At 33.2% G+C, this 22717-nt stretch overlaps 2 protein-coding genes across 2 annotated transcripts; one reads left to right on the top strand and one right to left on the bottom strand.

Moving 5' to 3' along the window:
* Positions 1–10781: 10781 nt before the first annotated feature.
* Positions 10782–15355, bottom strand: LOC139504936 (uncharacterized protein DDB_G0286299-like). Its single transcript, XM_071294816.1, has 2 exons — positions 15229–15355; positions 10782–11567 (listed from the first exon to the last, which is right to left on the bottom strand). The coding sequence occupies exons 1-2, from the start codon at positions 15235–15237 to the stop codon at positions 10866–10868; spliced, it is 711 nt and encodes a 236-aa protein (XP_071150917.1). The 5' UTR covers positions 15238–15355; the 3' UTR covers positions 10782–10865.
* A 3415-nt stretch (positions 15356–18770) lies between these two features.
* Positions 18771–22177, top strand: LOC139504935 (uncharacterized). Its single transcript, XM_071294815.1, has 3 exons — positions 18771–18914; positions 19679–19767; positions 21476–22177. Exons 2-3 carry the CDS (start codon positions 19745–19747, stop codon positions 21789–21791), a joined length of 339 nt encoding a protein of 112 aa, XP_071150916.1. The 5' UTR covers positions 18771–18914; positions 19679–19744; the 3' UTR covers positions 21792–22177.
* Positions 22178–22717: the final 540 nt, after the last annotated feature.

Here is a 22717-nt window from a genome sequence, read left to right as displayed (position 1 = left end):
ATTAAAATTCAGTTCAAGAGAAGTGTAGTTTATATAAATGTTTTGACACTTTTTATTTGTGAAAATAAAGATATGTGGTATGATTTCCAATGAGGAATCAATAAACGAGAAAACAATAATGCCAGACAGTAACCAACAAACAGATTACAGGCTCCTTACTCATGACAAGCTCATCTAGAACGTTGCAGGGTTAAATAGGTTTTGGAGCGCTCAACACTTACCTTACTTGTGACAGTGATATAACAAATTGTAACATCCGTTGCACATTCATGAATTATTTATAAATAAAGTTGTGTTTTCAAAAGTGTCTAACTTATCTAAAAATCGAGAAATCGGTAATGTTAAAGTATGAAAGACATGTGTACACACAAACAATCATCAATGCTTCATTTTTCCTGACATAATTGAGAGACTGTCTCGCACTCTGGTTAACCTCTCGCGTTAACCTTTCTCAACATGGATAAACCTTAATTTTATAAATATGGCGTATCTAAAATGTATGTAAACAATTTTCTTTACTTGATGTTTCAGTTATTCAAAGTCATTGAAATGTGATTGATACATTTACTTTAAACATGAAACGACATTTTCTTTTGTAAAAAGTACAAAATTAACATATAGTAAAAGTAATACAAATGTGTTAAACAATTTAAAGGGAATTATCAACAAAGGTTTACAATACATAGCCTATATAATAAATTGATACTTGAATACTCGGTTACGATGAAGCAACGCAAATCGTTTGATACAGTTCTGAACATATGGTTAGAATCAACATCAATGTGTTTGTTTCAAAATGGCTGAGAGGAAAACTATCATTTGTGTCAGAAAATAAAAGATTAAACAATAATATCTAGTTTGGACAGACAATAGATACAAATGGTCAAAAGAAAAAGTCGTTTAAATCCATCAGTCTTCTGGTTTGAAGGACTTTAGTGCTTTACAGTTCTTGTGAAGTCTCCAATGCTTTCATAGTATGCGTTTCTAATTTCAATCCATGGGCCTATATTTACTTGCGATGAAACCTGTTTGCATACATTGATCTCAATTTTAGTTATTTTAAAAATGACTAATTCCAATAATCATAGAATAACTTATCCAGTAATTAAGATATAGAAAAATATTTCACGGCATCAAAGGCTGTAAGTGTTTGTTTTTCAACAATATGATACTAGTATTCAACTCATCATACAATTGGTTGAGTTAAAAACAACAATGTATAAATGCCTTACATACTCAGGATAATAAGTCAAAGAAATGTATCTGATTATATATAATCCTGTCAGTGTGGTTCTTTTCGCTACTTGTTTTACTTGTTTACATGGTAAACTGAAAGAGCTAACATTATGACGAACCTCAATGTTTGAACAATCTTTCGATTCACCATCTGAAAGATGCTCTTCAAGCATTATCGTGAGAAAGAGCCCTAAGTCAGACAAACAAATGGAAGTTTTTAACGACCGTGACTGGCTATACAGCCGTTGCACGGTCGGGAAGTTACCGCAGTCAGATAAGGAACTTTCAATAGTAGTTTTTTTGGCGCAGAGGATAGATACTCTTCCAGCCTTAGCGTTAGAAAAAGCCTTCAATCCGAAAAGGAACTTTCAATGGTAATTTTTAACGCAGCGTATTTAAGATCATAACTAACCAAGCTATAGTTTTAAAGTATGCACCACGTATAAAATGTTACACTATCGGTATCTTATACATTTTATTTGTTCATGTCAAATCTGTATCAAGACCTCTCGACATGCTATCAAGTCCTTTAATTTATCTTGTAAAGAAAGATACCAGATACGACGTTTTTATAAATTACACATGTTCATCGCCATAGGATATTATTACAGAGTCATTTAAATTAATTCAAAGATTTTTGCTCGTTTACCAAAGGTTTTGTCACTTTGTTATATGTGTCATTTATATGATCGTGTTGATAAAGTTTTGTGAAATAATAGTATGATGTGTGTTTGTGTATGAATACCATGCTGCTTGGCAAGGGCCATTGATTGACACAATAAGTCTCTATCTTATGCTATTGATATTTACTAGTATGTGCATATACGTAGTTTCGCGTTTCTTTTTGATTCTACACAAAATTCGCCTTTACCATACAATATACCAAAAACAATAAAAAGACGAAATTAATACTGATATGCCATCACAGTACCACACTATGTCAGTTTCCTAAGCAACAAAACAACTACAGTGCTAATTGGACACTTTCAATTTCCTCATTCTGCAAAACGAGCGAAAATATTCCTTTAAATAAGTTTATTGAGTGATTGATTGTTTGATCGTTGTTTGTTTGACCTCACGTAGCATTACAATGTGACAATTCAACTCATATAAATTATTCCGTAGCAGTCTGCTAATGATTTGATGGCCTATTTAATGACATCAAATGTTTAACTTTCGAACCATGCGTCGTTTAGTGATTATTTGAATATTATCCCGTTTCTGATTTTACTGTTTATAGATACAAAAAAAAATCATTTATCAATCTTTTATTTCACATATGGTTAAATAATGAGTATACTGTTTTCTTTACAAAAAATATATGGATTGTAAGAAAATGAAGTTCCCATCTGTCATATTGCAGTTCCCAACACACGATACAGTACTCGAGTGTGTCATTACCTAATGTTGTCGTTTGTCAAATTGCATGTATACAGGTTTGTTTTCGTGTCCTTCATGACAACAACGCTATAATAAAGATGTCCTCCTTTAAAAAGCACCAACTTTAAATTCAATATTGGACCTACAGTATGAAAAATTGACAGGATAACTAATGTTTTCGTGTTCGTTTCAATAGTCTCTGCATTTTCTAAACTCTATAAGGATTGAGTTGCTTTTAAACAAATATGATGCACAGTCGCTAAAATATAGAAAGTCTCTGTATTTATGCTGCAATCACGCAAATATTTTAAGTACATATAAGAATGAGAGGGAATTCAAACAGCTAGTTTTGAAGTGTATAAAGTGGTACTCTTAAAACGTGAATGCAAGGTTTTTAAGTACACTTATATGGCAAATCACATTTTAACATTCTCTGTTTTGATATGAATGGAAAATGTCGGAATTGTCTGTGAATTTCTTGTATGAACAGTGCTATGCCGAATTTTGGCCTTTCTCATGCAAGTGTGGATAATTCTTCAGAATGTATCGCAATATCCATTATGTTATTACATTCTGCTAAACTTTTGAACGAATGTATGAACGTGTGTTTTGCATTTTACATTGTTTTACAACAGGTGAATGTTTTCTTTTGTAAATACTCAAACAATACATTCAGTGTTTTCCGCAATATATTTAATGATTAATGGAGCGTTTTAACTGCTGTAAAACGTAGAATTATAAAATAAGCTGAAACTGATATTTAATATACCAGAGTTCATACCTGCTATACATACAGTATATACCGTATAAAATGGGTTCAAGCCCTCTAAATAACAAAGTAGTACTTATTTTACAAAGCGGATTTCGACAGATCTCTATTGTTCAAAGCAAGGGACATTATACAAAATTTATATCTTTAACCTCATCTCCCTCGGTGAAATCATTAAAATGTTTAAAGAAAGACTGTTTATATTAAAAGATTTACCTATCGAAGATTTAAAGAAAATTTAAATAAAGATTGTTTGGTTTTCACTTTAAAATGTCAAACTTAATTGTTTTGACAACATTGACATTGGGAGAATAATTATGTACCAACGTGTGTGCACTGTAGTTGTTTTGTTGCTTAGGAAACTGTCATAGTGGGATGTTGTGATGGCATAGCAGTAATAATATATTTTTCTTTTTATTGTTTTGGTATATTTTTTTCATTAAATCTTTAATATTGCTCTAAATACAACTATAAATAAAAAGTATAAAAATTTGCTAAATTTTGGGAAATAAACAAAAATCACCAAATAAATCTGAACTTTAGACAACTTAGGTTGACTGTGAAGGACTAAAAAAAAAAGAAAAAACATTTCGAATTTCTTAGTAAATTTACTTCATTTAAGGCCACGTTCCCAATTCACAAATTGCCAAAATTAATCGGATAAATCGTTAATGCACCACTTTTCTCGTAACCTAGTATTGCGTCCGGAAATGTATGAAATATTTGCCACTGGACTGTCGCTGTTATAAATTCGACGGCGGCTGGGAAATGAAAGATCCGAGGAATACTTAACCTATTTAAGCATTTACAGCAAAACGCCTTGAGTGTGTAGGTAAAGGTAGTTTGGTCAGCTTGTTTTCTAGCTGAACCGTGAAGCCATTGATAGGTTGTCTGTTCTGTGGTCGGGTTGTTGTCTCTTTGACCCATTCCCAATTTCCATTCTCATTTTTACGTATACCACCCTCCTTTTAGAGAAGACTAGTCTGACCGATAACCAATCTATCTGTATGTAAGACTAGACTTCACTGAAAGGAGGGTATGGTACAGTTAACCTTATGATTATTTCACGGTTCAGCTAACTAACCAAAGATATTACTTACACACTCAAGGCATTTTGCTGTAATCTAAATATCACAATTATATAATGTTATCGTAAATTCCTTTCTTGATAAGGACATTTTAAATTACTTAACAGTTTTGCATTGTCTGGCATAAAAGATAATTACTTGCATTGTGAAAATCAAAAAACACAACATGTATGCATGCAATTAAATTAGAAAAGAAACAAGATTGAATTCATGCTTAATTATGTTCTTTCATAGCAGCAACCGTGGCAAATAGAATCTTTTACAATTCTAATTGATTTTCTATGAATATACTAACATGAACAAGAAATAAAATCGAACGACTTCATTGATAAACCACTAAAGAAGAAAATTGATTGCTTTGATATACAGAACCCTCATGTGTTTCTGGGCGATAAAACGGGAAATGAAAAGGCTGATCGATTTCAGTGCTGCTGTAAACATCACAATACTATCTAGTGAAACTGATATGGTGTATATTACACGATATCGACAACGATCAATGTCAATTTCCTGGACCTAACGAGTTTGTAAATGTGTAAGAAAAATATTTTGAAAATTGATTCCGGTATGAAACGATTGAAGAAGGGTATTATAGCATTTAAACACGCAAGTTAATTGATGGGGGTCAATCACAGCTATATTATAGTTCGTTTAAGCGATTGGGGTCAATCACAGCTATATAGTAGTTTATTTAAACGACGAGGGTCAATCACAGCTATATTGCAGTTTGTTTAAGCGACCAGGGTCAATCAAAGCTATATGGTGGTTTGTTTAAGCGATGAGAGTCATTTGTAGTTTGTTTAAGGATGTTCGCTGCTCAGTTTCAAAATAAATAACTTTTCATAAAACTAGTAAGTATTGATAGGGAATAAATTGAGGAATCAAAAATGCAAAAAAAAAATATAGGGGTAAATGTGCTTGTTTTCGAGATATTAGCCATCGGAATTTTGGCGGGGAAATGTTCTCTCTTGATTTTTCATAGTTTTATCATTGACCAGTTAAAAATCTCAAATACTATTAAAAAATAAATAAAAGTTTATAAGACTTTTACAAATGACTTATTATTATACATGTAAAATCTTTATAAAAAGAAAAATGGGGGTTCATGGGGAAAACTTTTTAAGGCATTCAAATGGATAAAACCAGAGGATTCAGAAAATCGGACAAAAATTCCAAAACATGACAAGCAGACATCCTTAAGCGATGAGGGAAAATCAGAGCTACTTTGTAGTTTTTTTGAGCGATGAGGGAAAATCAAAGCTACTTTATTGTTTGTTTAAGCGATGAGGGACAATCGTAGCTATATTGTAGTTTGTTAAAGCGATGAGGGTCAATTGTAGCTATATTGTATATAGATATAGGAAGATGTGGTGTGAGTGCAAATGAGACAACTCTCCATCCAAATAACAATTTATAAAAGTAAACCATTATAAGTCAATGTACGGCCTTCAACACGGAGCCTTGGCTCACATCGAACAACAAGCTATAAAGGGCCCCACAATTACTAGTGTAAAACCATTCAAACGTGAAAACCAACGGTCTAATCTATATATAAAAACGAGAAACGAATAACACGTATAAATTACATAAACAAACGACAACTACTGTACATCAGATTCCTGACTTAGGACAGGGGCAAACATTTGCAGCGGGATTAAACGTTTTAATGGTACCAAACCTTCTCTCTTTTTTCTGAAACAATAGCATAACATCACAACATAGAAAAACACACGATAAAATATCAATTGGCAGGCTTTACTCAATCAAAAAACGTAAATTAAGAAGTTTGTTTAAGCGAGGAGGGTCAATCGTAGCTACATGTATATTGAAGTTTGTTGAAGCGACGAGGGTCAATCGTAGCTTTATTGTAGTTTGTTTAAGTGATGAGGGTAGATCACATCTATATTGTAACAGTAGTTTGTTTAAGCCATGAGGGTAAATCACAGCTATATTGTAGTTTGTTACAACGATGAAGTTCAATAACAGATATATTGTAGTTTGTTTAAGTGATGATGGTCAATTGTAGCTACTTTGCAGTTTGTTTAAGCGATTAGGGTCAATCGTAGCTACTTTTTAGTTTTTTAAGCGATCAGGGTTAATCACATCTATCTTGTAGTTTGTTAAAGTGATGGGGGTCAATCATAGCTATATTGTAGTTTGTTAAAGCGATGGGGGTCAATCACAGCTATATCTTAGTTTGTTTAAGCGACGAGGATCAATCATAGCTACTTCGTAGTTTGTTTAAGCGACGAGGACCAATAACAGCTATATTGTAGTTTGTTTAAGTGATGATGGTCAATTGTAGCTACTTTGCATTTTGCTTAAGCGATTAGGGTCAATCGTAGCTACTTTTTAGTTTTTTAAGCGATCAGGGTTAATCCCAGCTATATTGTAGTTTGTTAAAGCGATGGGGGTCAATCATAGCTATATTGAAGTTTGTTAAAGCGATGAGGGTCCATCACAACTACATTGTAGTTTGTTAAAGCGACGAGGGTCAATCATAGCTATATTGTAGTTTGTTAAAGTGATGGGGGTCAATCATAGCTATATTGTAGTTTGTTAAAGCGATGGGGGTCAATCACAGCTATATTGTAATTTGTTTAAGCGACGAGGATCAATCATAGCTACTTCGTAGTTTGTTTAAGCAACGAGGATCAATAACAGCTATATTGTAGTTTGTTTAAGTGATGATGGTCAATTGTAGCTACTTTGCATTTTGCTTAAGCGATTAGGGTCAATCGTAGCTACTTTTTAGTTTTTTAAGCGATCAGGGTTAATCACAGCTATATTGTAGTTTGTTAAAGCGATGGGGGTCAATCATAGCTATATTGTAGTTTGTTAAAGCGATGAGGGTCCATCACAACTACATTGTAGTTTGTTAAAGCGACGAGGGTCAATCATATAGCTATATTGTATTTTGTTAAAGCGATGAGGGTCCATCACAGCTATATTACATAGATATAGGAAGATGCGGTATAAGTGCCATAGAGACGACTCTCGATCCAAATAACAATTTATAAAAGTAAATCATTATAGGTCAATGTACGGCCTTCAAATATATTACAGTCTGTATAGAGATAACGACCAATCACAGCTACTTTGTAGTTTGTTTTAGCGAGGAGGGTCAATCATAGCTACTTCGTTGTTCGTTGACGCGATGATGTTTAATCATAGCCACTTAGTCGGATTTTTTTTAAGCGATAAGGGTCATATATAACTACTTTGTATGAATAAAAGAGAAGATGTGGTATGATTGCCAATGAGACAACTCTCTTAGTCTACAAGAAACCACAATAACACAGACATTAACAAATATAGGTCACCGTACGGCCTTCAACAATGAGCAATTGTGTAGTTTGTTGTAGCGATGGGGTCAATATTGGTCGTTGTAGCGATGGAATCAGTCAAAGCCATATTGTTGTTCGTTGTAGCTATAGGTCAATCAGAGCTACTTTGTAGTTTAATGTAGTGATGATGGTTAATCATAGCCACTTTGGTGTTCGTTGCAGCGATGAGTTTCAATCAAAGCTACGCTGCAGTCTGATGAAGAGATAAGGACCAACCACAACCACTTGGTAGTTCGTTGTAGTGATGGTTGTCTATCATAGCTTCATTGAAGTTTGTTTTAGTGGGGTTTTTTTCCAAATGTAAATATGGTTTCCGTCAAGCAGTCATTTGATAATTTCAACAAACCAAATGATACACACTTATCTGATAAAGTTGTGTTCACTGTATTAGTGCAATATATTAAAAGAAAACAGATTATTGGCATATATATATTCTTGCACATTCATTTTTAAATTAATCGATATATGTTTAATTCCACTTTCACTTTGGTATTGCAATGTTGTGCCAAATGTATACCTTCTTTCCTTTTTAATTGCATGCTTTTGTTGCACAATTATTACCTCTTAAAATTTCTATAAAATTGAATAATAAATAAATAGTTATCACGGTTTTTACTTTGGTATCCGTCGAGTATTATGCGAAGTAGAACCTTAGAATGAAAAATAAGTATTATTTAATAATTAATTAGAAAACAGATCTATATTTCTATTCAAATACATAATTTGAAATGTTAAAAACTTTAAATTATGTAATCAAATTGAAATCACTCAATGAAATAATAAATATAATAGTCACGCAATATTAAAAATAAGTTACGCCAAAGTTACCACAATTGTAGTCAAAATAGAAAACGAATTAGATACATGTAAACAAATATATACCTGTATAATTATGTTGTTTTCGTGTATCCAGTAGCGGATATTTGAATAAAAACAAAGGAAGGCATGAGTGGACAATAGAAAAATTGTTCCTTAAAAGTCGGGGATGGGTTTGTCGCAGTTCGGAAAAATTAACTTAAACACAAATTATGACCAAAAGGGGGCGGTCTCCCCCCCCCCCCCCCCCCCCCCCTCAATGGTAATGTTTCAAAAATGCATGCCATATAAAAATGTGTGTCTTACGTTGAAAGTAGCATCACTGAAATGATACATCATCTACGTTCACGAAAAAATAAAGTTATCTTATTAAAATATGTTAACATTCTACTTGAAACTTTTGTCATTTCATATGGCTTGGAATGAAAAACACTCAATATCATACTTCGGCCCATTTTCGAGACATTTTACCTTCTTTTTTTTTCCATTTGTTTATTTTTGATTTCTTTTTCTATTTTAGTTTATAATCTCTGATTTTCTAATGTTTGGACAATATGCTCATTGAACCCGAGTTATCTATGTATTGATAAAAATTAATCTTAAATGCACATGCAGTCACTTGTACTAAGTATAAACTGCTAACACAAAAATCCTAATAAAATAGACCCAAATGAGGCTGCAATTCAACTAACTACAAACAATAGTGATAACTTAACAATAGAGTATCAAGTACGAATGTCTAAGAATATTTCATTTTCATAGACTTAATGTGTGAGAGAAAAAAAGTTTAAAAGTATAATGTAATAATAAAAAAAAAGCTAGTTTTTGAACCAGACTAAACCCGACTGCCGTTAAAATTGAAAATTTTAAAATTGAATATTTCAAATCCTTTCAATCTTTATTAACAGTTAGTTTACATGTTCAATGTTCACTAATTGATGTGATCTGATGATATTCGAGAATGAACTTGATCTGTTCAAATTATACCTGATTAAATTATTCAGGTATGTTTAACGACCATGTTAACATATAAGCAGGATATTTAAGTCTACATTTTCAAATTAAAAAAAAAATGACATTCACTTTTTTCTATTGACATATGTCTTAAAATATAAACGATATACCTAGGACCCATGCAATCTTTCAATTGAAAATGTTATATTCAGCTCTTTACATTATTTTTTATTGGGCAAGCAAAAGCCCGCTTCCGGGTGCGGGATTTTCGCGCTCCATTGATGATCCATTGGTGGCTATGGGATGTTTTCTATTCTTTCGTCTGGTTGTTGTCTCTTTGAAGTATTCCTCGTTTCCATTATCAATTTATTGTTATGAAGTATTTAAAATAATTTTCAAAATATGAAAAAGAATAATCCTGCTACAGCCAGACAAAAATTGTTGGTCGGTATATACACAAACTTATATTTCGGTTCGTATCTGTTTTCTATATGTATATATATGCGTATATTCTTATTCGTCTTTCTGTCTCTATGTTTTGAGTAAAATGATTATAAAGTTCTGTGCATTCGATTAAGATAGAAACAAGAATGTGTCCCCAGTACACGAATGCCCCACTTGCACTATCATTTTCTATGTTCAGTGGACCGTGAAATTGTGGTAAACCCTCTAATTTGGCATTAAAATTAGAAAGATCATATCATAGGGAACATGTATACTAAGTTTGAAGTCGATTGGACTTCAATTTCATCAAAAACTACCTTGACCAAAAACTTTAACCTGAAGCGGTACAGACGGACGAACGGACGAACGAACAGACGGACGGACGAACGGACGCACAGACCAGAAAACATAATGCCCCTCTACTATCGTAGGTGGGGCATAAAAAACTAGGTGAAAATTTTCAATAATATATTTATTACCATAGCGAGTCAAATCAGCAGTAATATACAGCACGTGCGAAATAGCAAAGCATTGCAAAGCATATAAAGCAGATAGTCATATAACAAAGCCTTACAAAGCATAGAAAGCAACTAGTCAAATGACAAAGCGTTACAAAGCTTAGAAAGCAACTAGTCAAATGACAAAGCGTTGCAAAGCATAGAGAGCAACTAGTCAAATGCCAAAGTCTTGCAAAGCATAGAAAGGAAGTAGTCAAAAATATATACTGCAAAGAAAATTGCATAGCACCATATATAAATACAGGTCTGTATTGATCGCGCATGATTAATTTGTTACCAAAAATTACCAAGCATTGAAAGGTGTATTAGTGCATTATCCAAATTCAAAGTAGTGTCTGTGATCCCTGTACAACTGCACACTGCATTTCAAGTCTACCTTTTTGGACGTTGCTGTTGCTTTCGCATTCTTATCATTTTTGGTTTTCCCCTGTTTGTTTTTCATCGCTTTCTTATCTTTTTTTCTTTTCTGTTTTCCTTCTTTTTTCTTTTCGTCGTCTGTACTGGACGAACTGGATGAACTCGAACTGCTTGACCTTGATCGTTTTCTTTCTCTTTTCTTCTTTAAATCTTTTTTGTCTTTTTCCTTTTGTTTGTTTTTCGTCGCTTTCTTATCTTTTTTTCCACTCTTTCTTTTTTCCTTTTTGTTTTCGTCGTCTGAACTGGACGAGCTAGATGAACTCGAACTGCTTGAACTTGACCTTGATCGTTTTCGTTCCTTTTTCTTCTTCAACTCCTTTTTGGGTTTTCCCTGTTTTCTATCAGATTCCTTTTGTTTCTTGTCCGTCGCTGTTTTATCTTTTTTCTTCTTATTTCTTTCTTCTTTCGAAAGCTTTTTGCGTTCGTCATCTGAACTAGAGGAACTCGAGCTGCTAGATCTTGAGTGTTTTCTTTCGTTTTTCTTCTTTAACTTCTTTTCCCTTCTTTCATCTTTCGTAAGTTTTTTGTTTTCATCATCACTTGACGAGCTTGAACTGCTTGACCTTGACCTTGCTCTTCGGCCACCCTTTTCCTTTTTCTATAAGAGCAGTTAAGTATGCAAGGTAATGAGGCATTCAAAAGCATTATCACTAATCACTATAAGGCACTATGTAAAAGTTGGCATAAAAGAGTATGCCGTGTGTTTATAAACAAAGCAAAGAAAAATAAGCGCAAAGCCCTTGTTCTTGTCTACGAGATAACAGTGCTATGTCAGAAATAAAAAAATATATTCCAATGGACTTCCATTTGGTTTACCCAGGCCTGACATTTGATTGATTTAAGCAATGTGTTTTCAATGACAGTAAAGTTTGTCATAATATTGTGATTTCAAACGGTTATTGTATTGTTAACTGTGTAATGTGCCTCTATGTTCAAATAGATACATAACTATTATTAATTGATTGATTGATTGATTGATTGGTTGATTGATTGGTTTGTGTTTTTATTTATGAAGGAAGCTGGGATGACCGGAAAGAACTACCAATTTTCGGTAGGAAAAGTAACAATCCTAGTCAATTTAGATTTTAGTCAAACACACCTGCCATGTGCAGTATTCGAACTCACAATCTCAAAGTTGAAATGCTAGTGATTCTGTATTTTACATTCGGAGACACCTATCGACCTTCGGTAGGAAAAGAAAACTAACAATCCTAGTCAATATAGATTGGAGTCAAGCAAACCTGCCATATGGGGTATTCGAACTCACATTCTCAATGCTTACATGCTAGTGATACAGTAGTTTGACTACTTGGTCACTGAAAATCCAAAAACAAATAACAAAGAGACTCATACAAGTACTTTTAACAGAAGACACACTACTTTTAACAGAAGACACACAACTTTCAACAGAAGACACACTACTTACACACTACTTTTAACAGAAGACGCACTACTTTTAACCTTCAAAGGCTCAGTTCTTAAGTAGTATGCGGGTAACGTTCGTAGAGGAAATTTTATTTTATCCAAAAATAAAACGGTACATTCAAATAAGTGAGGAACATTCCACATTTGACACACTTATAGCTAGCAAAGTAACAGTTTTATCGTTAGTCTATGGTATAATTGTCTGAGAACAAACAGAAAAAAAACCTAACAGAATACAGAAAAACCGCAAGGCCCCCTTTTCCCCGAGGAGCCACAATACGACTATATATATTACGAATCAAATCTACTCTAACATCGTTAGGTTGATTTTCTAGGCACTTCTATATATATATAAATCGGTACAGTATAGTAGAAAGTAAAATCACAAAAATACTGAACTCAGAGGAAAATCAATTCGGAAAGTCCATAATCACATGGCAAAATCAAATAACAAAACGCATCAAAAACGAATGGAGTTATAGTATAGTAGAACATTGTGTCAGTTCAAGAGCCATCTTTCGGTGGTAGTACATTTTACCAACTAATTGTAAACACTATTTTGTCAAGACTGCACTTTTTAGTTGATAAACCACTCAATCCAACATTCAGAAAAAAGTGTTAAATCTTTATAAATCTTCGATGCATGGATATGATTCTGTAGTGTTCGCATGCTTTACATTATAACTACATTAACATTTGTGAAAATAACTGTCTATAATTAAGTATGTTCTGAATTTATGACCTTTTTATAAATAAAAACTTGAGGGTTGTTCGTATAAATTATACTGTAAACAAAGCGTCAGTGCCTATTTGATCTGAAATGAACTTTGAATAGATCGGTAAATATTTGGAACAAAACTTGATTGATCAAGTAAATTTACTTATGATCTCCATTATCGAGCCTTTTGTACAAGTATAAAACAGCCTTTTAATGTAAAAAATTATGGTTTGAGGGTTCACGGCATACTTAGTCATTAAAAGAATATACTAACTTATATGCTCCGGGAGTGTACGACGTTCTTGCTCCATTAATATTCCCCGTTGTATTGTTTTCCTTGGGACAATGCATTGAATTATCGTTTTAAGAAAGAGTGAAGAAAATACGAGAAGTTGTGTCTGCTTTAAGATTTCCGAAGATATACACAATGTACTTCGGTCAACAAAAAAGGAGCATTCGCTTTTTAAATAAATATATTAATTTTAGTTTCTTGTGTACAATTTGGAAATTAGTATGGCGTTCATTATCACTGAACTAGTATATATTTGTTTAGGGGCCAGCTGAAGGACGCCTCCGGGTGCGGGAATTTCTCGCTACATTGAAGACCTGTTGGTGACCTTCTGTTGTTGTTTTTTTTTCTATGGCCGGGTTGTTGTCTCTTTGACACATTCCCCATTTCCATTCTCAATTTTATATATATTGAAAATTGAATTAAGGTGAACAAATCTCCTCATTAGGTTAATTTTTTATACATGTATGGACAAAATATTATTTAATTTGATTAAATATATTTGTGTATTGTTATTTGGTAGCATTAAACTTATTTAAACTCATTAATCGTTAAATCTCAAGATTATCAGATTTAAGATAAAAATTAAAATGCATTTAAATCAGCACAGTTCTTCTTGGTCATGCATTTATTATGTGTATTGTGTACATGTGTATTAATTTAAAAAAAAAAAAAAACTTTAAGTTAATGGTATACCTGTATATCAAATCTAAGTAACGGAACAAAAGAGGCTATCGGTTAGAAGGGAAATGTTCTTCCCCCTTTCCCAGCCCCATCGGTTCAAATGAAGGCTTGTGATTGTATGAATGTGTTGAAATCAGAGTGCAAAGCATATTAAGCTTGATTCGTTATGATAATATTTTTTTAGGTATGAGCATGTAGGTCAATTAAAATTGACAGACAGTCCATGAATTCTTTTATCTTTAATTCATTTCCCAGACTCTTCCTCTCACTACACATAATTCCAGACATTGTTCTCCTTTTAACTATAGGAGATACAGTACATTTCGTCTTTTTTCAATTTATGTTTTGTTTTTCTTCGTACGAGCTTAAAAAGTTTAAGAACAAGTCATTATAACAATACTTATTAGACTATAAAAGGGGCATCAATTTACATACCATGCATACTAGGTGACCAGAACATTATTCAATGTGTTAACATTCATCTATTCTACTGACAAATCAGAGGTCAAAGACATTAACCCAACATAATATAAATTGAACAAACGAAGTTAGTTCAAAATTTGTTTTGTCTCTCTGCGACAAACGTGTAAAACGGAAGCGTTTAAATTGAGAAAGAGGGGAGGGAGGGGGCATTTTAATTTTTAACAAAGTTAGTTCCACTTTCTCTTTTCTCTATAACAACCCTTGTTATACGAAAACTTACGAATTTGGGGTTGGTTAGGCATCTGGATAATGTTACAACAAACAAAATGCATTGTCAACTTCCATATACGAAGGCTTTTTAACAGTAGTAATAAACGTGATAATTGAGCCATAGATGTAATACCCAATAATTGAGCTTACACGTTAATGGGCTTCAAGAATAATAGGCATATATACATTCTATATATTGCATATAGCTACAAATCAATACATGGCTCACTCTAATGATAGTTTATGCTTGAAATGTATAAGACCTAGCAATTTAACATAACATTTTCTTTTTGAATTACACAGGTATTATAAATAAAGATGTGTTATGTGTAGCAAGTCACAGTTAGTATAAAACACTTTATAATATCTTTATTTAAAAGTTAAGATTTATTTGAGAAGTTAGAATATAATTTTACACCAAAAGTGTTAAAAACTGAAAACTTTTCCTACCTCAGACATTATTCCAACATTTAATCACTCGTTAGCCGTTTTTATATTTCACAGTTGCTCAATTTACAATTAAAATCATAACACACCGTCCACTGCTCAAAGCGTCATGTTGTCTTGGCGACACTGCCGGTGCGACTATGTATAAATACTCCGGAACAATTGAGGCATTTAAACATATTGATTTTGAAGGCCTGCTAAAGAACGTCTTTATGAAATTATTAAAAAAGATTGTATCATATTTATATTTTAAACGAATTAAATGCCTTTACTAGATTAGCATTTACACTTACCTGCATTTGATCAATTTCACGGATTATAAAAAGGTGAACTGTCGAGTCTCATGTATTCAAATATGATATGGCGAATCAAATCTGTTGTATGGAGGAAAAGAATTTACCTTGATTTTTATTACATAATTTAAATGAGAAAAGAGAATCTAATGACTGTACCGTAATCTTTCTTTGTTGGAAATTCAAAAATGTAATCGATGATATATACGGGCAGATTGACGATGAATTCTGCCGGCAAAGTTTTGCAGGTTTGTCAACTCATTGTAGATATTTTTTACGATTTCTCACTGGCGGATAAATGTCTTTTCTTTATGCAAAAGACAAAACAAAAGTAAAATATAAAATATTAACATATATGTTGATGATCCCAGTAGAATAAAAACACATACATTTACGAGATGAACAATAATGGGGCAAAACCAAATAACTGTTAAAAGCTATATATTTAAACAACATAAGGAAAAATAACATAAAGCTGTATTTAAAGATTATTTTCGGGACCAGAGAAAACTGACATTTAACATGATGTTTTTTCGGTATACAATTGCATAGATATATTACCACAGGTAGAACATAGCGGGAAAACACATGACAGGTTAACATGGAGTGCAAATGTCCTTATGCATACTAGTACCGTGTGAGCTAGAATATTACAAATCAGATCTATAACATAGCAGGGTTCATGTGAAAATAAGATCTGGTACAATTGCCAATGAGGCCACTATCCCCGATAGACTATAGGACAGAGCAACTAACATCTACAGCTCACCACACGGCCTTAAACAATGCAAAGCCAATACCGTATGGCAGGTACATGTATAAAAGGCCATGGAATGACAAATATAAAACAATTCAAACGTGAAAACTTATAACGACCTAATTTTTGCACAAAATAATGAACAAAAAAAAAAAAACCAGGCAACATGCAACACAAATGACACATATCCAGAAATCAACGCCACTTTGCTTATTTGAATATTTAATTTATACTAAAGAAATCGGATACGGGTCACGGAAATTATATTAAAATGATAGGGAATTTAAAAAAATGTCTGTTTTAATTTTAATTTAAGTGATAGACAGGTTGCCGGGGCAGAAAATAAGTGTACACAACAATATACACCATTTAAACGAAACATAATGACTGTTGTTTCAAAAATCAAGGTTCCTGAGCTATTTTAAAAATCGAAGCGAGACTGAGTCTTTTAACATTGCAGTGTAAAATACAGGCTTAAATGGCTGAAACGTCAAATTTGCAAACTTCGTGTTGAAAATTTGCTTGCAAGGTCATTAGAAAAACAGTTTGCCGGGATGAAATTTGGAACTTGAATGTCCAAAGAATAAGCAAGTCCAAACCTTGTATGTGTAGTCGTTGAACTCTAGGTTCCTACGTTAAGTTAAAATGCCCCTATTTCAAGAAGAATAAACTCACGAAAACATGATATATTCACTAAATTCGCGTGCATTGTTTTGATTTTGACCGCCTGACAACTTTACGTAAATATCACAGTGATTGTAAATAAGGACTCTGTGACGGGCAACTTATAATATCCGTATTTTAAAGATTTTAGTGATATCAAGCCAGTCCAGTTCAAACTTTTATCACGTGGTACAATAGACCACTTTCGAGTTCATCCGTCACCGGCAAAAACTCGTCAATTATACACGCCTTTATGACGTCATTTACCAGATAGAGGGGCTCGCCTGTATCCCTGCACTATTTACGTTCATCAAGCGTCTTAGTGATCGTCTTTGTGCAGGATAAACTAGAAATAATGGTTTGCTCTGTAGGTACTTACTGACATTTCCCTAATGACAGCAGTGTTGATTGTCAATTTTGAGAATTCAATTTGCCGAATAATTCGTACAATATAGAATTATAGTTTTCCAACCACTCGCTCAACATTGGAAGGAAGTGACGACGCCCCCAAACGCACAAATGACGATGATAAAGGCGCGTATAATTGACGAGTTTTTTCCGGTGACGGATGAACTCGAAAGTGGTCTATTCTCATTTACATATTATGAATATTAATTAGCAAAAGCACTACTAAATTCTGGCTATGAACCACTGACGGAATTAAGGGTAACTGACTTGGGACATGCACATACAGAATTTGGCGGGGTTCAACTAGTTAAATGGCGCTAAACCATCCTCCTAACCGGGGGACAGTGGTGAGACAACACAAAACTAGAACAACATACAAACATATAGGGTTTGTGCATGTTTTTATTCAAGATACGTATGTAATAATCATTACAGGACTTTATCTGATATTATGTTCATTTCACATTCAATGAAACAACCACAAGCTGAGAGAGTGTCCATAAGGCAGTAAGATGAATAAATACAAAGCCACGTCCTTCCGGATTTGGATGTGAAATCATATGCCTTGTGCAGTGAAGTCACCAATCTTTGGTCAATACCGAACGCATACATGTAACAATCGCAGTTTTTGTCTTATATAAAGGCAAACTGTTTGTGAATATCTTGCTGCTCACAAGGAATCTATTAAACCAAAGAGCTCCAAGTGGTGAAGTAGAAATCATCCCTTCGTAAATTTTACGGACGCCATCTCACAAATTGGTTGACCGTTACGGAATAACCGTTTCACAGATGATAATGAAGGGAGGTAATTTGATCAAAGGGGACAAAGTCACGTGGTGCAAATCATTTGAATAAAATACCCTTGATTTGCATGTACAAACCATGCAGCCCCCCTTTTACCGAATGTTACCTACCGAATTATAGAGACTTCTTATTGGATTTTTATACTAACCTGAGCAATACGACGAAGTGCCACATGTGGAGCAGGATCTGTAAACACTTCAGGAGTGTCTGGGATCATCCCCAGTTTTTGTTGAGTTCGTGTAGCTCAGCCCTTAGGCCTTACTGAGTTTTCTACGTTGTGTTTGTCTGTTTATTGTCTTTTTCTTTTTTATCCATGGCGTAGCCGTTCTTACATTGTGTTTTTATTTTCCGCTTTTGAGTTTGAATGTCCTTTTGGTATATTTCGCCTCTCTTTAGAATACCCTTGTTTGAGGTGTGTTTTTTCCTCAATTATGATGTCTTGAACTTGAAAGACTATTTCAATTTTTTGCTGTGACGACTTTGCGCTTTGAATTATCAACTAGTCTTTCACTGGAATGTTTACCATTCTACACTTTATCAGAACGAGAGTTTACAATACCAATTCAAATAAAATTGTGTGCAGGTATGTTTACTTTAGTTTGCACTCAACACCACTCATGTTGACTCCGATGTTCATACTTTTATAGTACTTTAATTTGTCCTATCACCGCTCTTAAACAAACATGTTTACACAAATAATGCGGAAATCCTCTATGATTATGGTTTGATTTAGTATACGAAGGGTGAAGCTAGAAAATTTTAAGGTAAATAAACACGTTTTATTTGTTACGAAAACTTGTACTATTTTGTAAAAGTGTCAAAAACAACGGATTTCTTTAAAATTGTTCGTTTCTATTTAGAGTTGTCGTTCTTTTGTTGTTTAACTGGCATATACATATTCTTTGACAAACAATATACAGACAAGAGAAATGAAATGCTCATGCAGTATTTACCAGAATTGTAATATTTACCGTTATTACGTGAATGTTTACATAACGTATTATTTTGCTGCGTATTGAACCAAACGCATAATATAATTTTTCTATGAATAGGAATCTAAAAATAGTTTTATATATTTATCCGTCCGGTGACGAGCAAAGTTATACTTTCATTTTGTGTACATGCAAGCCCATTCAACTTATGCTATTCAAACCGAATAATGAACAACACAGACTTTTGAGCTTCCATTTAATTTTTGTTACCCCTCCAAGATAATAAAAAGAAAGTTCAAACATTAATATAAAATAAAATACTCCAGTAAACATATGGTAAAAAGGCATCAAAATCACAGAAATATGAATATTTAATTTAAATATGAATATTTAATTTAAATAGGAATATATATAATTTATGCAACCTATTTTGTAGAACATGAAAAACATACCATGATACACGTTCACCCTTTACATAAATTGATGGATACTTTTTCTGATGTAAGAATTTTACGATTTACTTTTACTCTCTGAAATTCAAAATGTGCTAAGAAAACAAACTTAAAAATATTAAATAACTGTTTATCATTTTACAGCAATATTATAGAAGCTTGAGTGTATTAAGAAGCAGTTGAGAAATTTGAAGGATGCTTTTATAGAGTATGACAATAGAACATAGAAAATGGTAAGTGAACAAAAATCATATTTCCTAACAAGAATGTTATACAACTTAGTCAGATGCTTCTCTGCGATGAAAGATTGTGCTGAGGTCATAGATATAATTTGTTCCATTTTAAACCTCAAATTTCTTTTACATGATTATAGATTTGCTGGTGTGGTTAACAATTTCATTACACATTTCCACAGTAAAAATGAATAATGTATCTTATCATGTTTATTGACAGAGAATTCTATGAGAAAATAATTGTTGCTTGCTTAACTTCTGATGCCAATTGATTTCATGCAAATTCAGGAAATTAACAGATTAGGTAAACATCCAATGGCATTTACGTTTGGTCAGTTCCAATTATGTATAGAAGGAAGAGGAGAAACTTAAGGCTTCCACTGGAAGATGATAATGGACGGCTGTTGAACATCCAGTGTCAAATTAAATGCATATTCAGGACGAAAACTTAAGTCTGGTTAATAAATCATTGCATTCTAGGCAGATATTCTAAAACGGATGTTTAACATGCTAGTTCACAAGGTAACAGATTGTATGAAATCATGTCACTCTACTCGTACACAATATTTTGACCCCTAGCCGACAAGTCTTTTCTCCAACTCATTAATGACGCATGATAAGCGATGAAGCAATACATACATATGAGCTCCATTCTGGGATTATGAGCTGGCATTCGAAGCGTCCACGCTCAAACGAAACCACTGATGTCGTTTTTATGTATTGAACGTTAATTAATGTCAGTTGCAAATATTTGATAAGTAACTACTGAATAACTATTAAAAAAATTAGTTAAATGGTCATAATTTTTATAAATGAGATAAAGAGATTTCAAGGGATATTCAAAATAACAGTTCAATTGAGGATGAACAATGCCATGATCAAAACGATGCATCAACTATTTTATATTTGCAAAAAAATCATGAAAAATAGAAAAACATTTATCTCAGACGTTAAACACTAATGTCAACAAGTCTAAGGACGTTGTTATGCAATATTTTTAATTAAATTATACTAATATATTGTGCGTTTTTCCTTTGATCTTTTTTTTTGGTGATAATTTTTCATATCATGCTACTCGCTTGAGATGGAAAATTAACGTCCTTCCCTAACGCTTATATCACCCTGCCTTGTCGCTCCGTAGTTCTCGTATCAAGGCTTCAAAACGAGACCAGGCATTATCAGCGAGTCACAATGCGAGAGGAGACGTTATCAAGCTGGCTTTCGTCAAGCGAAAATTTTATAATTGTCTTAGGAAGAAGGAAAAGACCAGAAATAGAACGATAAACGTACCTCCTTAGTTTCTAGCGATAAGTATAGATAATCGGGTTTTCTTCGATTAGATAACAGCCGCTCGACACAAGTTGACAACGTGAAACTTTTTAACTCGTTCGCTGCTCTCACTCGCCAAAAAGGTTCACATTGTGGCTCGCGGCTGATATTTTATGATATCAATGTGTAGAAAACCCGATTATATATATTTATCGCTAGAAACTAAGGAGGCACATGGCGTTGCTAATGAAATTGACATGAAATTGACCGTTATATGTAAAATAGCAATAAACAGATTATCATTGCCATGGTCATCTCAACTCGATTACTTTTCTCGCTTTTGCCGTTCCGGCTCAAGCGAGAAAAACAATCTCATTGAGAAGATCAACGATAATCTATGAATACAAATGTAGATCATGATCAAATATTTCTATTTCAGTCTTATATCGAAGCAAAGTCAGGACATTGGATTTGGTTATTACATGCAGTATAGAGATAGACACGTGTTTTCAATTAATCTTCAGTTCGAGGCTGATTCAGTTGAAGGAAATGGAGATGACGAAATCGGAACATTCTCCATCAAAGGAAAGTTTGATCCAATAACTGGAAAAATAGATTTTGTAAAACGCTACCATGGTGCTCATGGTGTGAACTATTCAGGTTTCGTCTCGAGAGATGGGTTTAGTATGAAAGGAAAGTATGATGTAAGCGGCTTTGGGGATGACTTCCACATGTCAGTTAATACCTGGTGGTAACTTTGTGGAATAAAGGAAAACTTGGAAATGTACATTAGAGTATGGACTTATCAGACCTAAATTCTTCATTCGTTCCTCTCAGTTCATACAAGAAATGCGAATTCTTAATTAAAATACATGTGAAACATATGATGTAAACATATATACAGAGTATAACAAGTCTAAAAATCTATATTTGAAATAGTCTGCGACCTTTCTAGTTAATTGTATTAATTATATTTTATAAACAACCACACAGTATAACACGGTACTTACAAAAACAGTACTGTGTAACAGGTGCTCAGAATGTGTTTTTTTTTTCAATGTCGTAACATAAACCCAGTGTACTTCTACAATGCATACATATGCTGTGAATGTCAACAATTATAGCTGTTAATCGAATCAAATATCAGAATTATTTTTGTTACCAGACGGGCTTAGGGCGTACAAAGAAGTCATGTCACGCACGACGTCTTATTGGTTTCATTTTTCTCAAAATATTAACGATGACATATATAGTGCATTTCATACATCATCGCGGTAAAATTAACCAAAAGTTCACGATTTAAAAACTTGTCGAACTTTCTACATCTTCAGCTTATTTTCATAATTTTTACATCATTCCAACGTATAATTGCTATCACCTAAATTTCCATTATGCAAATTATTTTTGGGTTTTTAACCGATCTATGAAAATTGGGACATTATCTAGTGCAAAATAACATTACGTATCACTTGTTTTAAAAAAATCATTTTTTCAATGGATACTCCTTAAAAAAAATATTTTGTAAACACAAATTAATAATATGAAAATATTATGTCGTTATATATATAGAGATTAATACATGGCCTTTTCCATATCAGCCTGGGTATCATCCCGAGACCCCCATATCAGCCCGATACGGAGTCGAGGTGCTGATATGGGTCGAGGGATGATACCCAGGCTG

Source organism: Mytilus edulis, unplaced genomic scaffold, assembly GCF_963676685.1.
Source record: "Mytilus edulis unplaced genomic scaffold, xbMytEdul2.2 SCAFFOLD_1632, whole genome shotgun sequence".
In the NCBI taxonomy this organism is placed as follows: Eukaryota; Metazoa; Mollusca; class Bivalvia; order Mytilida; family Mytilidae; genus Mytilus; species Mytilus edulis.
This window is presented reverse-complemented; position numbering and strand designations above follow the sequence as displayed.